This window comes from Bubalus kerabau, chromosome 2 (genome assembly GCF_029407905.1).
Source record: "Bubalus kerabau isolate K-KA32 ecotype Philippines breed swamp buffalo chromosome 2, PCC_UOA_SB_1v2, whole genome shotgun sequence".
NCBI classification, from domain to species: domain Eukaryota; kingdom Metazoa; phylum Chordata; class Mammalia; order Artiodactyla; family Bovidae; genus Bubalus; species Bubalus kerabau.
In genome coordinates, this window is record NC_073625.1 from 49,250,494 (window position 1) to 49,271,875 (window position 21,382).

The 21,382-nt window shown below is 40.0% G+C and overlaps 1 protein-coding gene across 4 annotated transcripts in view; it reads left to right on the forward strand.

Annotated features, from left to right (window-relative positions):
• The window catches only part of SYNJ1 (synaptojanin 1), a 93,097-nt gene that overhangs the window by 56,067 nt on the left and 15,648 nt on the right, over window positions 1-21,382 (forward strand). For 3 of the 4 annotated variants that reach the window (XM_055567682.1, XM_055567684.1, XM_055567685.1), the window contains exons 15-25: window positions 2,971-3,111; window positions 4,136-4,328; window positions 4,566-4,724; window positions 5,862-6,018; window positions 6,605-6,722; window positions 6,822-7,037; window positions 9,986-10,064; window positions 12,166-12,328; window positions 16,095-16,304; window positions 17,456-17,599; window positions 21,331-21,369. In XM_055567682.1, coding sequence (XP_055423657.1) covers window positions 2,971-3,111; window positions 4,136-4,328; window positions 4,566-4,724; window positions 5,862-6,018; window positions 6,605-6,722; window positions 6,822-7,037; window positions 9,986-10,064; window positions 12,166-12,328; window positions 16,095-16,304; window positions 17,456-17,599; window positions 21,331-21,369 — 1,619 coding nt within the window. The remainder of the gene's footprint in view (window positions 1-2,970; window positions 3,112-4,135; window positions 4,329-4,565; window positions 4,725-5,861; window positions 6,019-6,604; window positions 6,723-6,821; window positions 7,038-9,985; window positions 10,065-12,165; window positions 12,329-16,094; window positions 16,305-17,455; window positions 17,600-21,330; window positions 21,370-21,382) is intronic. The other variant, XM_055567683.1, reaches the window with a different exon arrangement.

Genomic DNA, 21,382 nt, shown 5'->3' on the forward strand with positions numbered 1-21,382 from the left:
TAAGTACTTATTACAAGCATAGATAAAGATAATATATGTGAAGGTGCTTTTTAAACTGTAATTCAAATAATAGTTCTCAAACTTGTTGGTTTCAGGTCTTTCTACACTCTTAAAAATGTTGAAGATCTTAAAGAACTTTTATTTATGTGGTTTTATCTCTTGATACATATCACATTAGAAATTAGAGACAAAAATTTTTAAGCATTCAGTTCATTTAAAAATAATAACTCATTACATGTTAACATAAGTAACACATTTTTTTTCTGAAAAGTAACTATTTTCCAAAACAAAAATTTACTAAGAAGGATGGCATCAATTGATAGCTTGCAAATCTGTTTAGTCTGGTTTAAGATGGCTGGGTTCTCACATCTACCTCTGCATTAGTCTGTGCAGTGTGTTGTTTTGATTGAAATATATGAAGAAAATCACATAAATACGTAGTTGGAAACCAAAATATTTTAGTAGCCTTTTTAGATTTTTTCTTCCCTGATAATATTCAGCAAATAGTCATTTTTGATGGTGAGTTACAATGTGGAATCTGAAACCATAGTGATGAACTTTTTGTGCTCAGTTATACTAAAACATCGGTCTGTCTTTTACCCATGCATGATTTTGACACGTCATTCATTAGGCATTTGGAACATATTAGTAGTAAACTAATTATGTAGATCTTTCAGAATTATGTAGATCTTTCAGATTTTGATACATGTCATTATATAATATCAAAACATAATATTGGTTAATTTCATCACCAAATTAATTTAATCTCTTCAGCAAATTCTTCAACTATTGGGAAGCTGTCAAGATCACAGTAGCAAATACAGGTTTATCAAAATTCCCTCTTTTCTTTCAAAATGTAAATTTTATTATTAGAAATATACACTATAGGTCATGTCCTTTGAAAACACAGGCATGGTTGAAAACATGTTTGCCAGATAATCTAAATCTGAATAATCATAGTGTGTCTGTCACTAGTTCTTCCAAGTAAAAATTGTATTCTATAAAAAAAAGGTGGCATTTCAGCTCTGACCTCAGACTTGAGTGCTTTTTTCTGAAACAACCATCGTGTATGTGTTCAGTGTGCAGCAAAAGTGGTTGGTTTGTATTTTTCCATTCATTACACAGAGTATAAAAAGATGGGCTTCTAGGATTGAGCTTTGACAAAATTAGTAATGTTTACTGCTTCATCAGGATGTTCTTAGGTGAAATGGCTATTTTTGCTTGGTGTTGGAGGTTCTTGGGATTTCCCTGTTGGCTCAGACGGTAAAGAATCTGCCTGCAATGCAGGAGACCCAGGTTTGATCCCTGGTTTGAGAAGATCCCTTGGAGAAGGGAATGGCAACCCATTCCAGTATTTTTGCCTGGGAATTTCCATGGACAGAGGAGCCTGGAGGGCTGCAGTCCATGGAGTCACAAAGAGTGGGACGCATCTTGGGCACAAACCTATTACTCTGAAAATGTATAAAAAGAAAGACAAGCACTTTCCCTACCTTCTTTGTATAAACATGTTTCATAATAACCGGATAGTTGATAAAAGCTCTTTACAGAAGAATTCCAATTCATTACAAATGCCCATGGAATGCTGAAATTATGAAATCAACATCTTGTAACCTCTGTTGATGGAGAAGGAAATGACAACCCACTCCAGTATTCATGCCCTGAGAATCCCATGGACAGAGGAGCCTGGCAGATTATGGTCCATTGGGTAGCAGAGAGTCAGAAACGATTGAAGCAACTTAGCTTGCAACCCCTGTTGATAATGCATCTAGTCAATGATCATCAGTTGATGTTAAAACCTTACAGAAGGATCAGTGGAGGAACTTCTTTATAAAGAGTTAATTGTCACAGTCTGAACAGCCTATTAGATATAATATCTCAGAGATTACATGCTTCCTGCTGTGATGCAAGGCTGATTATACCACCATGAGGTTATTTTTGCCAAAACAAATCAATAAAATTGAATCATGCTTCTTTAATTACCAGTTTAAAACAAAGCTGACAGAAGTGCAAAGTATCATGAAGACACATCAGGCAAATCTGGACTGTTAAACGTCCTGCAGACAAATAACCCAGCTTTTTAAAAGAGCATTAAAAAAGAGGATGGGACAAGCGGAGAGACAGTTAAAGACTGAGAAAGACTTGAGGAGGCAACAAGCACATGCAGTGTGTAGACCTTATTTGGACCTTGTTTTAAAGAAACCTAATATAAGAAACTTTTTTTTTTTAGATAACAGGAAAATGTAAATATGAACTCAGTATTATATGATATTGAGGAAGTGTTAATAATCTAAGTGTGATAATGGCCTTTTGATTACAGAAAAATAAAAATCCTGTTGCATTAGTGATGCTTAGCAAAGCATTTTTGGGTAAAATGGATAATTTTTTCTCAGATTTGTTGTAAAATATTCCAAGATTAGAGAAAGGGGTGGGGAGTTATAGAAGAAGAAAGATTGGCAAAATGTGGATAATTGTTGAAGCTGGTTAATGGGTATATGGTGGTTTATTTTATGCTTATCTTTTTTTGAATATGTTTAAAATTTTCCATAATAAGTTTTTAAAGAGACATTATAATCCATGGAAATAAGAAAAAGGGGAAAATTGTATCTGGAAGCATGTTCTTCTCTGTTATCCCAATGAATAAATAAGGAGAAAATAAAGTGTACAAGCTTGAGATTACTTACACAGTGAGCACTTATTTAATAAGAAAGCTCAAATTTTCTTTGTAAGGGAGTCATAGGATAGGCTTTTGACATGTGATGTTCTTTTGGCTCAGTTTTCTGTTTTCCTTTTTTAAAGGAGACAAAAACACCCAGCCCGCATAAAGATTTCACTGTTGGTGTGGATTTCGTGATGTCACTAATTTTATTAAATTTGGGCACATAAGGGTATAATTGATAATTGTCCTACAGAAATAGGCTGTATTACTGTCACCGTCTTTTTGAAGATTCCCTTGTTAATATTTTCTGATAGCACAACAAATCAGAAGCTCTGGGCTGCGGAACTTCAGAAGACCATCTCCAGAGACAACAAGTATGTGCTGCTGGCCTCTGAGCAGTTGGTGGGCGTCTGTCTGTTTGTGTTTATCAGACCACAGCACGCTCCCTTCATCAGGTGAGTAGACAGATGGCGCTCCTAAGGCTGCCTCCTAACACCAGATAACCAAAAGGCCTGGCGTATTTTTGGCTTCAGAGAAACACTGACGCATGGTTCTTGTTTCTGAGTGTTCTTTTTTTTTTTAATTGAAGTGTAGTTGATTTATATGGACTTCCTAGGTGGCTCAGTGGTAAAGAATCCACCTGCTAATGCAGGAAACACAGGGGACAGGGGTTCAGTCCCTGGGTCAGGAAGATCCTCTGGAGAAGGAACTGATAACCCACTCCAGTATTCTTTCTTGGGAATTCCATGGACAGAGGAGCCTGGCGGGCTACAGTCCATGGGGTCGCAAAGAGTCGGACATGAGTGTGCATGAACATGCATGATGGGTGATAGTTGATTTAAATAGTGTTAGTTTCAAGTATACAACAAAGTGATTCAGTTATACACGTGTGTGTGTGTGTGTGTGTGTGTATCTTTTTAAGATTATTTTCCCTTATAGGTTATTACAAAAAAATAAGTATAGTTCTCTGTGCTATATAGTAGGTCTTTGTTGGTTATCCATTCTATATGCCCTCTCACTCACGCCTTCCCTTTGGTAACCGTAAGTTTGTTTTCTGTGTCTGTGGGTCTGTTTCTGTCTTGTAAATAAGTTCGTCTGTATCGCTAAGTAGTATTCCATTGTATTTATGTACCACATCTTCTTTATTCATTCATCTGTCAGCGGACATCTAAGTTGTTTCCATGTCTTGATATTGTGAATGGCGTTGCAGTGAACATTGGGGTACATGTGTTTTTTCAAATTATAGTTTTATCCGGATATATCCCCAGGAGTGGAACCCCTGTATCATGTGGTAACTCTTGTTTAAATATGTTCTTGATTAAAGAATTGCTAATAGTTTCTCTCCACTGTTTGACAGGCTTCCCTACAAAGTGCCCATGATGTATAGTGTTGTAATTATGTAATAGACATTCTTTATTTCTTACACACGCAGAACTGTTGAAATTTCTGATCCTGGATTTTGAATTCTTCCTTTTAAAGGGATGTTGCGGTTGATACTGTGAAAACTGGAATGGGAGGCGCAACTGGAAATAAGGGAGCAGTTGCAATACGAATGCTGTTCCACACCACAAGCCTCTGTTTTGTCTGCAGCCACTTCGCTGCGGGACAGTCCCAAGTCAAAGAACGAAATGATGATTTTGTAGAAATAGCGCGGAAGTTGAGTTTTCCAATGGTAAACTCTTGCTACTTGTTTTTGAAAAGGAAGCTTTGGAACATATTTCAGTTCACCCCATATTCTATATCAGTTTTTGAAAAGTTGGAATAACTCCTAGAAATGTCAGCAAATAGATAACTCCTTGTGTTATTACTGTGGGGTTAAATAAATCGAACCTGGCAGGGGTAAGGCAAAGAAAAAGTTGTAAAACATTTTGTGAATTGATTGTTTGGAATTCTGTCTCTCTGCTTCCAGGGAAGGCTGCTCTTCTCCCATGACTATGTGTTTTGGTGTGGCGATTTCAACTACCGAATCGATCTCCCTAATGAGGAAGTGAAAGAGCTTATCAGACAGCAAAACTGGGATTCTCTTATCGCAGGAGATCAGCTTATCAATCAGAAAAATGCTGGACAGGTATATACATACCTAAGATACTTGCATTGGGAAGAAGGGGATGTCTGATTATGAAAACATGCTTTCCCTAAAGTTTTTGTTTTTTTTTTTAACAATCTCTTGGAGTGTATACTTAAAGTATGTGCTAAGTCACTTCAGTCACGTCCTTCTTGTTGTGACGCTATGGACTGTAGCCCACCAGGCTCCTCTGTCCATGGGGTTCTCCAGGCAAGAATGCTCGAGTGGATTGTCATGCCCTTCTCCTGGGGATTTTCCAGACCCAGAGGTCAAACCTGGGTCTGTTATGTTTCCTGCATTGGCTGATGGGTTCTTCACACTAGCACCACCCAGGAAGCCTTTACTAAGTATATATATCTATAGTTTGCCTTCTCTTTTTAAAAAAAGGAAAAGGAAAGGAAAACTTATAATAATTTCCAGGAGGAAAAGTATATCATATCTCTATAAAATTCACTTTCAAGTAGAAGAAGATACTTTTTATCTTTCAGTAGTAGCAAATTTAAGATCTTACTCATCAAGGCTACTGCTGTTTGGCTCTTAAGATCCTATGGTAATCTACTTTCATTTTTTGTTACTTATGGCCATGCTGTGTGATATGTGGGATCTTAGTTCCCTGACCAGGGATCGAACCTGCACCTTGCCCTGCATTGGAAGCGCAGGCTCTTAACCACTGGACTACCAGAGAAGTCCTTGGAAGAATTTATTTTAAAAAAATTTTTAGGAAGAGGTGATTGAGGCCACTTTATATAGTACCTTTCTGATCATCAGACTTAAATTCTGATGGATACCATGTAACCTTCTTAGGCCCCAGTTCCTCTTGAGAATAAGACATCACACAATGTGATTTCCAAAATCCCATACAGTTCTAAACGTTTGATACTGCTCAAAAGTCTGGTGGAAGTTCATCGTTCGAGTTTTTGTACTTTGTTTACTCAGACATCAAGTGAGTGAGATGATAAAGCCTGCGTCCTAGGTCATTTTGCCTTAAGCTCTGTTCCATTCAGTTAGAAGTGTTCCTCAGAGGCACATAGATTTCACGAGTCTCTAGCACATAATAGACATTTAGTGCATGACTGCCTGAATGAAAACAGAATGTTTTTGCCTTTTTGAAATAACTTCCTTTATGTATGTTTATTTTAGATTTTTAGAGGATTTTTAGAAGGAAAAGTGGCCTTTGCTCCAACGTATAAATACGACTTGTTTTCTGATGACTACGACACTAGTGAAAAGTGCCGCACCCCTGCATGGACAGACCGTGTCCTCTGGAGAAGACGGAGGTGGCCTTTTGATAGATCAGGTGGACATCTTCATTTAAATAAGTCAATGCAAATTTTACAAGGAAGAGGGGAATGATATAAATACCAAATGAGGCCAAGAGGACTACATTTTTTTTCTCAGCGTAGGTTATCTAGAATAAAATAAGTATAATTCAAATATAAAACTTAAAAAAATTCTCAGACCTGCTTATAATAAACACTTTGATTTTTCAGTCTGTGTTCTTTCAGTGAAATAGTGTCATATAAAGAAAAGCAAGGAGAAACATTTTTATGCAATTAACAACTGAATACTAAGTAAGATTTCTAACTGGAATAACTCAAGTGGTTTTGCAAATATTTTGAACTGCTACTTGTCTGTTCAGTTATTTGTAAAACTCTGGTTATGAAGTCTCAGAAGTAAAGGCTCATCGTAGTTGTAACTAAGTAAAGCACAATAGGATGACCTCACCAAAAAACCCTGACTTAACGGAGTCTAGACTTCATGCCCATCAGCAAGTGTGTCTGGTGTCCCAGCCTCAGGCAACTGAAGCTAGTGAAACGAAGGAGCTCCTGTGGTCTGTCATGCTCAGGTGACTTCTCCTGTGTTCTGTTTTATTCTGACTGCAGCTGAAGATTTAGATCTCCTAAATGCTAGTTTTCAAGATGAAAGCAAAATCCTCTACACATGGACTCCTGGCACTTTGCTGCACTACGGAAGGGCTGAGCTGAAGACTTCTGACCATAGGTTTAAGCAATCTCTGTATTTCTAATCATGCTTGAAATTTATTTGAAATACATCATTTCTGTAATGTTCCTAACATGTCTCCATTCCTTCATGCTGAAGGCCTGTTGTTGCCCTGATCGATATTGATATATTTGAAGTTGAAGCTGAAGAGAGGCAAAACATTTATAAAGAAGTAATCGCAGTTCAGGGTCCACCAGATGGTACGGTGTTGGTCTCAATCAAAAGCTCTTTACCAGAAAATAATTTTTTCAACGATGCTTTGATTGATGAGCTTTTACAGCAGTTTACAAATTTCGGTGAAGTTATACTCATAAGGTGAGTAATGTAAAAAAAAAAAGCAACTCATGATTCACAAATAATATCTTCTGTATTAAAAGTTACCTTTCTTAGTATTTGACTAGTATGTGAGTATTTGTGGAAATTCCCTGGTAGCTCAGTCAGTAAAGAATCTGCTTGCAGCGCCAGAGACCTGGCTTCAGTCCCTGGGTTGGGAAGATCCCCTGGACAGGGAAATGGCAACCCTCTCCAGTATTCTTGCCTGGAAAATCCCATGGACAGAGGAGCCTGGTGGGCTAAGTCCATGGGGTTGCAATAGTCAGACACGATTTAGCAAGTAAACCACCATGAATATTTGTATCTTCAAATTAAAAGAAAATCATGCTATAGAGATATTATTCAAAGAACCCATGGGTTTTGAAACAGGACTCTCTGCTTAGAAAATTTAAAGTTGAGTAGTGAAACTTTACGTGAACATCTGATGACAAAAATACGTGCACATTTAGATATGTTCTCTCAAGATTTCTATACACTATAACATGGAAGCCCTGTGGAAAAGTGAATGTGTGATATTAGTATTTTAGTTTTTTGAGGAGTGATAGAAGTAAAGCAGAATGACTTTTCTGCCCTCCGTTTAAGACATTAGATGTTCTCAGTAATTTTAAGTGATTTGATTTCCATCTGATGGCGGAGCAGTGCTGCCAGGCAAACAGTTAGGAGTTATCCTTCCCTGTCTTGGTTTCCGGCATTGACTTAACCATCTGCCTTTTGCAGAACCAGATGCCTCTTGCGTTGTTGAAAAAAATGTTCTCTTCCCAGTGTACAGCAGTTTTGACAAACTGAATAACATGTGTTTGAATTTCATAGGGAAGAGGTACTATTAAATTCCTTTCTGTGCTGTTTCATGTGTTTATTGAGGGATGTTTTATAGCTGTTTAGTGGGCAAGTCTCTCTACTGGGTGCTCTGGCAGACAGAGGAGGAATTGAAGATTCAGTTCCTATTCGGAATCTAAGAAAGATAAGCGTGTGTGTAATGGCTTCCTTAGGTGTTTACCAGAACAGCCCACAGAATGAAGATGGCTTGGTTTCTTGCAGGGTGAGAGGCTTGCCTGAGAAGCCTCCTCTCCTTTCTAAGAGTAAATGGGCAAATAGAGAAGAAATTATATTTAGACTTACCTCAAATTGTTTGACAAAGATCTACCCCACAGGTTTAAAATGAAACAAAAAATCTCTAGAGATCTTAAGACTCCAGCAAGTACATGGTGTAATTTCCCAATGACAGTAAGCGTTGCCAAGTACAGAAACACCAAACCACTGGGAGCATCACATGGACTGTGTGAGTGGGCAGCACAGAGCAGATAAGTGTTCTTGTGAGCAAGTGTGAACTCTTGCTCAGAGTTTACAATACTTTTTCCAGTGATAACAAGCATTTTGGGGAAAGCTTTTGGTTGCAATTTAACACTGTCAGGGGAGTGGGTAATTTTCCTTGGTTCTATCTCGTCACAACAAAAATTTGAGGTGACGGATATTAAAGCCCTTGGCGCATCACAGCTCTCGGATAGTGTTACAGCTCCCTCGGTTTTATTTAGAAAATAAAGGAAGATACATCCTTGAGGCATGAGGGCATGCCAACACAAAAGACAGGATGAGAAAAGAGAAAGCGAGCGCTCTCTCTGTGTGAGAGAGAACCCATAGTGTACATAAGGAATGAACGACTGACGCAGGGATAGGACCTTCCTGCCTTTTTTCTAGTCTCTAAAGAGCTTGGTGTTATTAGGTAGTTAAGAATAGGAAAAAGGAGTCCAGAATGGTGGTGATTAAAAGACAAGGGAAAAGCCCTTGAAAATAGGACAGAAGAAGATCTGAGGACCGGAGTGAGGACCTCAGGTAGAACAAACAGCACTCCTGGCTAGCCCCGTTTACGCAGGGCAGACCCAGAGGGAGAAAAAAACATATAAAAAGAGGAGCCAAAGGGCTGGGTGTCTCTCCCACGCGTGCACGCTCGTTGTCTCTCTCTGTTTTCCCATGCTTGCTAGCTCTCTTTTCTCATCCCGTCTTTTGGGTCGGCATGCCCTCATGCCTCGAGGTTGTATCTTCCTTTATTTTCTAAATAAAACTGTGGGAGCTGTAACACTGTCTGAGATCTGTGATGCGCCAAGGGCTTTAATGTCCATCACCTCAAATTTTTATTGTGTCGAGACAGAACCGAGGAAAATTACCCACTCCCCTGACAGTATTAAATTGCAACCAAAAGCTTTCCCCAAAATGCTTGTTATTATTGGAAAAAGTATTGGTAACAGAACAAGTACTGGTAACAAAACAAGGGTAATGTTACGCTGACGTTATAAAACCATGTGGTACCTCCTAACCTAGAATATTCTGATTGTTCCACCTTAAGACCACCAAGGTAGAACAGACAGGGGAGACACTGAAGGTAAAGAAGGACAGGAATACTGTCCTCTGTCACCTGTAGGCTAAACTGATCATCACCTTCAGCTCTAGAATAAGCCAAGTGTTAGGGAATGACTGAAGTCATCATATGTAAATAAGAGATTTCCTGGAAATGTAGATGGGGCAGGCTACTTATATTAATTGGGGGGAAAGTCTAGAATGCTTCTATCCTATTGAGTAAAAATAGGAAAAAAGTACAACACACATTTGGAGTTCCGCAGGCCCATTCCTTCTGACAGACAGTTTTAGTAACACTGTATTGGGTTGACAAAAAACGTCGTTTGGGTTTCTCCATACCTTCCAAGGAGGGAACCCGAACTTCTTGGCCAACCCAGTATCTAAAGGAATTTGAATGCTTTTAGGGAAAGAGAGCCCTCTCCAGGTCACCGCTGGCCCTGCCGCTCTCAGGCTTGTATTTTTGCTTCCTAGCCTCTGTAAGTCCTTGCTGATCAGTAATCATTGGACGAGTCTTTGGGCTGGTTATATCTGAGGTATTCATTACGTTTTTTTATTGTTTGTTTTTCTCTTCCTTAAAGATTTGTGGAAGATAAAATGTGGGTTACGTTTTTAGAGGGAAGCTCTGCCTTGAATGTTCTGAACCTGAATGGGAAAGAGGTAAAGTAGCATTTGTTGAATCTAAACCATTCAGTGATTTAGTGTCTGAGGACTGTATTTTTAAGATACATGCAGCAAATTATCTAAACGTGTTTCAAATATCTAGTTGCATGATGCCTCGGATTACCTAACATCCAACATCCTAATTATTTTTTAACTTTGACAGTCTGAAAAACTAGAAGTAGTATGTCACGTCTGTGTTAAGATTTCAGTGGAGAGTTTTTCAATTAACTGGTCGGTTCATACTTCTCTGCAAACTGTTTATGACCTGAGCCTGTGTTCCCCCCGGGGTATTCATCTTTTGAAGCTCCCCTGATGTTAATTCCTTTTCATAATGTGCTGTACATGTTCTTCCCAGTTCATCTTGTGACTTTGTTGTTTTTACCATATAGAAATTACTGATTTTTAAATTTAATTCTGCCTTTAATATCTTAAGCTTTTCCTCCTCCCATGGTGTCATTAATATTTAAGAGCAGCTCTCAATTTGGCATCCCCTGTCAGTTCTTACTCCTTTTTTGAATATTTCTTTTGTCTTTCCCCTGGTCATTTTCCTTGTTTAGTTTTTTTCCTCCCTTCTTTTTCAGCTCTGTCCCTCACCCTCAAGTCTGTGTTACACTTTTAGAAAGTGCCCACCCTTAGCTCCCTTAAAAGATTTTCAAAATTCTGAAAAAATAATGTTTCTGGAGAACATTTTGAAAGTCAGACGTTTCCAAACCTCTCCTCTGTCTTTGTTATTACACTTGTTTCAGCCCAGATCTTCTAGATACAAGTAGATCGATAGGAACTCTTCCATTTCAGGGGAGAATCTGGAAAAAGTACAGTGTAAGCAGAGAAAACCTAAAGGATAACCTGCTTGAGCATTTTTTTCCCAGCATCTAAATGTCCTCCTTTTCATTCGGTTCTGATCTCTGCCAAGTGAATATTCTTGATGAAGTACATCTTAAGTGGCCATTGTAGTGATTGAGGCTTAAGAAGACTTGTTAGTATTCTTTGGTGAATGCATAACAAAGGTTGTTGACTTAAAAAAATAAATGGTCCATGAAGCCTATTGATTTAAAAAAATAAATGGTCCAGAATCCTAGTTCTGACTTCAAACCTCAGCATGGACACTAAATTCCTATTAAACACGACTGTACTGTTCAGGCTGGCAGCTGTCAGCCTTTCAGACTGTGCCATGAAAGAATTCTAATGTCAGTAGCATTTAAGGAAAGTATTTTTAATATGACAGGACAATGTAACTTGATTGTAATACATTGATTATTTTAGACTATACTTTTGTCTAAAAGCTCCTCCACTTTTTAGGAACAGCAGTGTGCCAGTTTCACAGATACCAATCTTTGTGTTTTCAGAATGGTTAATTTTTGTTGAAGATTTAAAATGATCTTAGATTCTCTTAAGTATGCTTATGACATTTGAAATGCTGAAAAGTCTAAATGAACAGGAAAGTATTTTAAGAATTTTATACTGTCCTTTCTTTGATTGTCTCATGGAAACAATTAATCTGTGGATCAAAATTAAAGGAAGTATAAATTTATTTAGCAGAGTTGTCAGTGAATTTAGATCTGGCCCGGGAAAGATATTTACTGCAGCAAAGAAAACTTAAATTTGTGTGCATCCTAGAAAAGAAGACCTGAGATTAGCAGCAGTAGGCTGTTTTGTTTTGGCCACACTGTGTGGCCAAATCTCAGTTCTGAGGTCGAGGGTTAAACCTGGACCATGGCAGTGACGGCATCACCAGCTCAAGGGTCATGAGTTTGAGCAAACTCCACGAGACAGTGAAGGACAGAGGAGCCTGGCATGCTGCAGTCTATAGCGTCACAAAGAGACGCATATGACTTAGCAACTGAACAACAGCAGTGACAGTGAAAGCCTGGAGTCCTAACCACCAGGCCACCAGGAAACTCCCTAACGGGTTTTTAAAGGGAGGATTGGGGACATTTGAAACTAGGTGACAATACAGTATATGTGAAATGATTGTGTTGAATGAATCTAACTGAGTTAAGCCTATACTATTGTTATAACTTAAACAGACACTTTATTCCAAGATACTTAATTTTCATGCCAATGAATTTTTAATTTTGTATCTCTTTTACTCAACCAGTTACTGGGTAGGACAATAACAATTACTTTAAAAAGTCCAGACTGGATCAAAACTTTGGAAGAAGAAATGAGCTTAGAGAAAATCAACGTCCCCTTGCCATCATCAACCAGCTCCACCCTCCTAGGTGAAGACGCGGAGGTCACGGCCGACTTCGATATGGAAGGTCTGCTCATGGAACACATTGACTTCTATCCTTCTAAACAGGTTTCCTTCCCATCAGCAAAGTCTCAGTCTCCAAATCTATCCTTCTCTTTCTTCTTGTAACACTCAGAGAAGTATTAATCAGATTTGGTTTACATTGTATTGTGTGTTTTTTGCTTGTTACACAGACTTCAGATGTGTGTGCCCTTCTGCCATGCAAAGGTCAAGACCTTTACAATAGTTAGTTTACGTCCTTGTGTGATAAAAGCACGAAGTTGTATTTTTGGTGTGTGGTTTGGTTCCACTGATTGTAGTTAAAGTAGAAGAGTAGGAGTTCTGTGCAGAAATGAGTTCAAAATATTTACAACCAAAGAGGATATATTTCAAAGTCATTTAAAAAATTCTTAAAGAGGCTGGGAACACATGTGAAACTGAACCCACTCATGTAGATGGAATCATCTCAAGTTTAAGAGTTGGGCCAGGTTATCTTAATATAATAATTTCCTTAAATGTGATTAAGAAATGTATTTGCTTTTTATTGCTGTATCTGCTATATTATTTTAACACTAAAATATATTTTAGTGGATACATATTTTCCACTAAAATGCATACCTTAGTTTATAAAAGGGCAATATATCATATTGTGATATCCTGTACCTCTAGGTAACACATTTACGAGTTGAACACCTTAGAAGATCAGCTTGTTTTCATATTTCTCTGTTAATTTGTTTGCTTAGTCCACACATTTATGCAGTACCTTTTATGTGCCAGTTACATGCTAAGTGCTGGAAATTCAACAGATGGCATCCTTGCCATCCCTGAAGTCACAGCTCAGTGGGTGTTACATAACAAGTAAGCAGACAGTGACATCAACACACTCATGAACGGTGCTGCTGTAGTTCTTGGGCCTAACTTAGAGTTGGACAGTTAGGAGAATGTACCCAGAGAAATTGAAATTGAAAATCTGAAGACTGAGTGAGAATCAGATTAAAGAGGATAGAGAGACATAACCAGGAAGAAGGAATGTGCAGAGACCTAAGGGGACAAAAGGATCTAAGTAGATGATGCAGATGTGCTTGTGTAAGAGGAAGGGAAGAAAGAGCAAGAAGAGGAGTGGGTGTGGATGGAAGGTGAATTTCTTTTCTGTTTTGTTTGAAGTGTTTATTTATTTGGCTGCACTGGGTCTTAGTTGCAGCATGCAGGATCTTTAGCATGCAGACCCTTAGTTGTGACATGTGGGATCTGGTTCTCTGACCAGGGATTGAACCTGGGCCCCCTGCATTGGGAGCACGGAGTCTTAGCCACTGGACCAGCAGGGAATCCTGAGTTTGGTTTTGAATGTGTTGAAGTTGTGGCATCTGTGGGGTGCATCGGGTCCAGAAGTAAGCTGTGGGCATGTGGGCCTGGCACTCAGCAGAGAGCCCGGAGCTTTGATGATAGGTAAGGCCCTGCATTTGGATTTGCTTGTCCAGAAACCTGATAGAGATGGGAGAGGACTTCCTGGGATGGAACTGAAACGCAGACTTTGAAGGACAGGCAGAAGGAGGCTGCCCATGAAAGGAAAAGCAGAAGAAATGACTAGAAATGTCAGAGAGCCAGGAGAATATAGTGCTTAAAGACCAAGTGAAGAAAAGATGATAAGGAAAAATGATCTATAGCGTCCTCTGTCGCAGGGCGAGAAGAAGTGAGCGCCACAGCTTGCCCTTTAGGCTTGGAACCAGGGGAGGAAGCTGTTGGTGACATTCAGGAGAGTGATTTCAGTGGAGTGCAGAAGCCAGATGGTGGAAAACGGGGTGTGGATGGAAGACGAGGAAGTGCAGAAAGTGTCTGTAGACAACTCTCGACAGAAGTGTGCCTGAGGCGGGAGAAAGAGAGATGAAGGCAGTTGCTCCCTGAAGTGTTGTTTTGAAGTGGAGACACTTGAGGAGCTTAATCCTGATGGAAAGGGCTGACGCTGCTGGGGAGGGGCAGGGCAACCTGCGGTGGGCAGAACCCCACCCTTTCCACCCATAGATATGGTTAGGCTACAGCTGGGGGGCAGGTTGTTGAAGAAAGGGGTTCCCACCTTAGAACTTCCTTTTCTCTGCGAAGTTTAAGGAGGCGGGCAGCACACGGTTTCAGGAGGGTTGAGAAGGTTCAAGACAAAGCTCCTGAGAAGTAGTCAGATGGGGAGCCAGCCAGGAAACTGTGGGTTGGCCAGGAGGCCATGGGAGCCCAGATGAGGCTGAAACCACGAGTCAACACATGCAGTCTTCAGGACCACACGGTTGTCTGTCTGCAGCACCCAGCAGCCCATCTGCGGTCATGGAGAGATTAGACTGCAGAATTGACGCAGGGGCGACGGAAGAATAGTGCAGGAGGGGACCGGCTGCGGCAAGGAACCAGAGGGTGTGAAGACAGCTGCAGGGACAGGTGCAAAATCCAGTAGGGGCCCAAAGAAGAGGGATCGAAGGCCTGGGTCCTGGTGAAGTCAGAAGAGGGGCAAGAGTAGCCAGGGGCAAGACTGAGGCTGGAAGGCGGTCAGAGGGAAGTGTTTGAGTTTATTGTTTCAGAGGCACTGCGGTTCGAGGGGCATGAGTGTGGAGTAGAGGAGCGCGTCAGCAGGGAAAAGTGTCAGGTTGTTGGTGTGTTATCCACAGTGGCTTCAGTGTCACCCAGAAAGATGGTGGGGCCCAGCTTACGTCTTGCTCTCTCCTTGGTCCTCAATGAATGGGTTCAAGTGACCAAAAGGGTGGAGGGGGAGATTATGGCGGCAAACGTGGGTTGAGGGCGTTACATAAATTCTGGAAGGCACAGCTTCCAGAAATAAAGAGGCCTTTTTGTTCAGGGTTGGAAGATTAAAGTTTTGGAATTGGAATCAGGTGGCATGGGGCTCCCTGACGCCACTTCCCAACCCTGTGGAAAACGGAGGTGAGGAGACCTCGGGGAGAACCAACTCCTGCCTGTTTAATTAAAGTACAGAGGATTACGTGTCAGGTGGGGGCGCCCAGGGTACCAAGTAGTGAGGAGACTTCCAGGGGGAAGGGTGTGTGACTGTGTTTGCCGTGAGGGGCAGGTCCACAGACCTAGCAGGCAGGTTTGGAGGGAGGGCAGTGAACGTCCAGCTCAGCCAGCACCGAGAGCGCTGCTCAGGGCGCCGTGACAGCTGTGGAGTCAGCCCAGCCCCAGATGTCAGCCGCCACTGGGCCTCCTGTTGCTCTGAGACAAGAGACTTTTTTTAAAAATTATTATTATTAAACGTGTTTATTTTTAATTGAAAGATAATTGCTTGGTAGTATTGTGCTGGTTTCTGCAAATATCAGCATTAATCAGCCATACATATTACTGTATCCCCTGTGACTGTCTTTTTTTAAGTAATTTAATTAATTAATGGCTGTGCTGGGTCTTGGTTGCTGCAGACAGGCTTTCTCTAGCTGTGGTGAGCAGGGGCTACTCTCTCTGTGGTGCACAGGCTTCAGTATTTGTGGCATGTGGGATCTTCCCAGACCAGGGATTGAACCCATGTCCATTTGCATTGGCAGACAGATTCTTCACCACTGGACCACCCGGGAAGCCCAGGGGACTATCTTTAATTACTTTTTCTACGGTACAAGAGCATTTGCACTAATTCTAATTGTATACATATAAACTCTTTATACATGCCCACATGCTTAACTTATACATGTTTGCAGTATCATCATGTTAAGGTGTTTATTTTATATATTTAACCCCTTAAGCCTGGACTTGGGGGGCAGAAATCTCTGAGAAAGTTAACATCTGGTAAGGTGGCCGACCTTGCGTTTTCTCAGGTGATGTGGATGACTATAGTGCTGAGGTAGAGGAGATCCTTCCTCAGCATCTCCAGCCGTCTTCCAGTTCTGGCCTTGGCACGTCCCCCGGTTCTTCACCCCGGACCAGTCCCTGCCAGTCACCTACCATATCGGAGGGGCCTGTGCCTTCCCTCCCAGTGAGACCAAGTCGAGCTCCGTCCAGAACGCCCGGGCCCCCTGCTTCACAAAGTATGTGTTTTATTTCAAGTTCTGTATGACTTCCCAGGCTGATATGTTTGATTTAGATGGTTAAACCTCCGATGCCTTCGGATCTCCTTTGGAGAACTATTTTTGCTTAACTTTCACATCCATAGGCTAAAGTGTAGCATGTTTTCTGTGCGTACAAAAGAGGAAACTTTGTAGATGGTTCCGCCCTAAGTGAAGAGGAAAGTCGTTGCTATCGCTAGATGAGAACTTTACTTCATCCTTTTTCCATGTGGCAGGTTTGTCCATGGCCTATCACTGACGATTTTTAAGCATTATGGTCAGAACCCATAACTCTTTGGGCTTAACTATCTGTACATTACCTGCATTATAATAGGAAGCAGAAAGAGACAAAACAAGTATTTTGAATTCAACTTGATAGTCATGACTCCTCCAAAGTCAGGTTTTTCTCTGGAAGTTGTTACATCACACAGTTCAGTCACTCTTCCACACTAACCAGTACCCTTGAAAAATACCTTTTATTTCAGCAATTTCTCAAGCTTCCCCCATGCTACTCTTAGAGGACCGTTGTTAAATAGTCACTGAGTCGTATCTGACTCTTTTGCAACCCCATGGATTATAGCCTTCCAAGGCTCCTCTGTCCATTGGATTTCCCAGGCAAGAATATGGGAGTGGGTTGCCATTTCCTTCTCCAGGAGATCTTCCCGATTCAGGGAATCAAACTCGAATCTCCTGCATTGGCAGGCAGACTCTTTACCACTGAGCCACGAGGGAAGCCCTCAGAGGATGGGCTTCCTTCAGTAAATTCAGGATAAGTCAAGGCATAGAGAAAAGAGGCTCCCTTTGCTTTTTCTTCTCTCTCCTGGCCAGCAGATTGAATTGCAAATGACCTAACTCACATGGTACTTCATGCCATCTTGTTAGGGCTGCTCAGTAAATCCCCTTTCAGTACCCAGGGCCTGGGTAAGAAGTCCAGAGAGTAACCTGATTGCTCCCGTAGTACCAAAGGGTAAGGTAATAGCACAGCTGCTTGTGTTATTGATACTAAAAATGTATGTCATTCCTCTGTAGTACAAATTATTTTGCTAAATAATTTATCATACGCCTATAGAAAGTACCTGTGTGCTCGTCCCTTGGAACCTGATCCTCTTACCTAAGGTACTTTTTTCTGGTAGGTTCTCCTGTTGACACTCTGCCGGCAACACAGCTGCAGCAGAAAGATTCTTCCCAGACCCTGGAACCCAAGCGGCCTCCCCCTCCCCGCCCGGTTGCTCCTCCTGCACGTCCAGCTCCCCCCCAACGACCACCTCCGCCTTCAGGTGACAAATCCTTGTATTTCCATCTCTGTTGGATTTCACCACTCTGCTGAAAAATGTTTTGCATGTTTTTGAAATGCTCGCTTTTAGATTTTATCAGTTTTCTGTCACTGGTGCTACTTCCTTAGTTAGCTTTTCTCTAACAAACGGCATAGGCGTGACAGAACAGCTAGACTCCTGTAACATGTTTTCAGAGCTGGCCTCTTACAAGCGTGCAGGAAACATTTGTTTTGTTTTTGCTAATTTGATGTGGTTGTACTGATTTCTGTAAAATGCATGATTATCTAAAAATGAAAAAAAAAATTTTAATGCATGATTAGAACTGAAGAACATACATCTTTCTGTTTACGGTTTTATATATTTGTTTAAATGTTCTTTTAAAATAAGTATAGTGTTGTTTCTGCTAGAGGTATTTGCGTTACATAATAACTTTTTTATAGCACCAAGATATGAATATGTAGTCTCTACATGATATTTGACATCTTGGAAACTATAGTAAATCTTTGACATTTCAATTCTTTATTTAATGTCATTTCCTTTCTGCTGCATATTCTCTTATGAACTATAAGGGGCTAGGAGTCCTGCACCTGCTAGAAAAGAGTTTGGAGGTAACCATTTATATTTGTTATAATATATGCATCTTGGTTCATTAATTTTTTTGGAGTTTGAGCCCTGTAACTTAGTGACATTTTAGGTTGCTTTGATGAAAGCCAAAATGAATGACATTTATATGCCAACTTAAAAATAACTCCAAACTTTCATTATATTTCTGGTAAAAGATTAGAGCTTGATTTTATTAGTGAATATTATTAGAATTAAGAAGACCTTCCATTTCCCTGATAAACAGAGTTGAATTACTTAAGGCCTGATATACTTTTTATTAATAAATATAGTCAATTCGGTTATAAAGATTAAATGAGTCAAACACAATTGAAGATAGGTGGTTTCCCAAGGATTTGATTATATTGGATTATATTAGAACTCTAGTACGTCTTGCCAGTAGCCTGTGAATAGCAAAATGTCCTAGGAATGCAATTTAAAGTTATCATAATTATCTGAAATATAGCTTTCATTTTGCATGGCTTTATCATAATTTGTCATAACATTCATGCCTCATTTTTAAAACAGAAGAACAAATCTCTGTTATATATTTTGATAAAGAAATTCTTCTTAACACATGGGTCACTTTTTGTATTTACTTGTTTTACATGAAGACTCTCACAAAGCTCAACTAGAGGCGTACATTTGACAAGTTTATTTAATCTAGTTCTCAAGAAAGGCTGAGGCAGAATGTCTTGGTCCCGCAGAAGAGCTGTTCCTCACCCAGTTCTAGGGTCCTTAGGGCTCACGTGCACAGGCAGCTGGTCCCTCCCTGCTCCAGCTGCCTGAGCTCGGCGCCGGCCGACTCACGCTGTCATAGCGTGGCTGCGCCGTGTGCAGACTTGAACGACTTTGGGTAATTAGGGTAGCAAAGTTCTTTCAGCACCAAGCTTCTCTAAGATACTACTGGAGGATAACTTTTCCACTAACTTAAAGACAACATTGATTTTTTTCCCCATTTCAGACTTGTGCTTTGATTTATAGCTTCATGGAAGATTTTATTTACCTTCCCCTTTAATTAGGAAACCAATCTGTAGAAAAATAAAAATTTTAAAGAAATTTGTGAAAAGCTATACATATTAGCTACTCAGTGACTTACTTAGAAATCTGATGTTTTTTAAAAATTGCTTCTCTTCGTAATTCTTTTGTAGGCAGTCTTAGCAGCATATTTTTTTAACCCTATAAACCAATAACTGCTTGAAGGCAATAATCTGAAGGTAATTATAGTACTTTTAGAGTCCTTTTTTTTTTTTTTTAATAATGCATTGAAAATAACCTTCTAAGGGACTAACAGTCTCATAGAGATTTAAAATGAAATTGGAACTTCCAGATTTTTTTTTTCTTTATGACTGGCAAATATTGGAGCTTTTATTAGTGGTTTAATTCTGAATATAAAGAATGAGATGATTAAAAAGCAAAGACTTTCATTATTTTCAAATTCACTACCGCTAGTGAAGAAGTGAAAGTGTTAAGTCACTCAGTTGTATCCGACTCTTTGGAACCCCATGGTCCGTAGCCCACCAGTCTCCTCTGTCCATGGGATTCTCCAGGCAAGAATGCTGGAGTGGGTTGCCATTTCTTCCTCCAGGGAATCCTCCCATGATGTCAGATATAAAAAGAAAACTATTTTCTCCTTTCGATTCTAACTGCAAGGATCAGGTTTGGGCCAGGCATCTAGAGGCACTTTGGTTTATACAGATATCTTTGAAGAAATTTGAAGCAGTAAAAGAACTTTTTTTGCAAAAGGACATTTAACTCAGAAACTGTTTTGTGTGCCTGCCTTTCCCTCTGTTCTATGGGCCCTGAACAATACACAGCTTCTGTTCTCTCTCTAAAAAGGTGTTGGAGCCCCTCCCAGTCCAGGGGTAGCTAGGCGAGAGATGGAAGGTAACAAGACATTTGCATCCTAGAAATGGATCTCTTGTTTTATTCCTAAATGTCAGCCCCTCCATTGTTTAAAGACATACCAAATCTTCTCTCGGTCCAACTGTAAAGTCCCCCTCCCCCTCCTTCTGTATATCTTGTAACTTCGTGTTTTTTCTCTTTTCATTCTGTGTTGTGTAGTTTCTGGTGGTTGTCCATTTACTTTCTCTGCAATTCTTAATGTTGTTTTGAGCTGTTCTGTATATATATATATATTTCATATACACTTAAGATGTGAAATTAATGTGCAGTATTATTTTAAGAGGAATGCCTTCAAAAATCTTTTCAGAATAAGTCAAATGTTTAGAAATGTACTATACTAACTCTGAAGTTTTAAAAATTAATAATTAAACCTTGTTAATTCAGTCCAAGGATATAGTATTTTTTAATCAACTTCAGATAACATAAATATGCTGAGTAAATTTGCTTAAAAGGCTATTAAAACTGGAAGCCATTCATTAAGATTACAGTTATTAAAAGTCTGATGGGTTTCATATAACAATTACACATGAATTTCCTTTCAAAAAGAAGAAATCTGAGATGCTGACCTTAATAGGGTCTCCTACTCCTTTTGGCCCCGAAAGTAGTTTATTACATTTCAGTCTTCTCCTACGTTTCAAATGAGTTTGAGCAGTATTTTAACACTGTCTTGCATAAGGCAGATATTGTCATAAGTAGTGCCCACCTTCTACCTTAATGATAGGGTTTTTCTGTAGAAATCCAAAAGATCTCATTGTAAGAGTCCCTATCCGTACTGACGTCTACAGCATGAAGCCCTGAAACAGTGGTGTTTGGTGTCTTGTGTGACTCGGAAAGTGCGGGTCTGTTGGTCCTGGATCCATGAGTCCATCAAGCTCTGGGAAGTAGTGGGGCCACATCTTGTGACTGTTCCCCCAAACTGACCATGTGTTTTCAGGGTTCATAGGAAAGAGCTCTGTTGGGAAAGTGACCTTCCAAATGAGGTAGCAGACCAACTGCCAACTTGTCCCATAAATGTTACTCTCAGTAGTCTAAATTTTTCTCTTTTGGGGGTATTTTCTAAAGGGCTGATAATACCTTCCAGCATTTCTAAAGCAGAATAGTTTGTTTTGTTTTTCTTTTTCCACCTCGTGCCCCCATTTCTGCTGGTAATGAAACAGAACAGCTAGCTAATATTATATAATATGGCTTGTTTACTTATGGATAATTTTTTTTTCCTTCCTGCTTCAAAGCACCCAAAAGCCCAGGAACGACACGGAGAGATAATCTAGGTAAACATTCGAA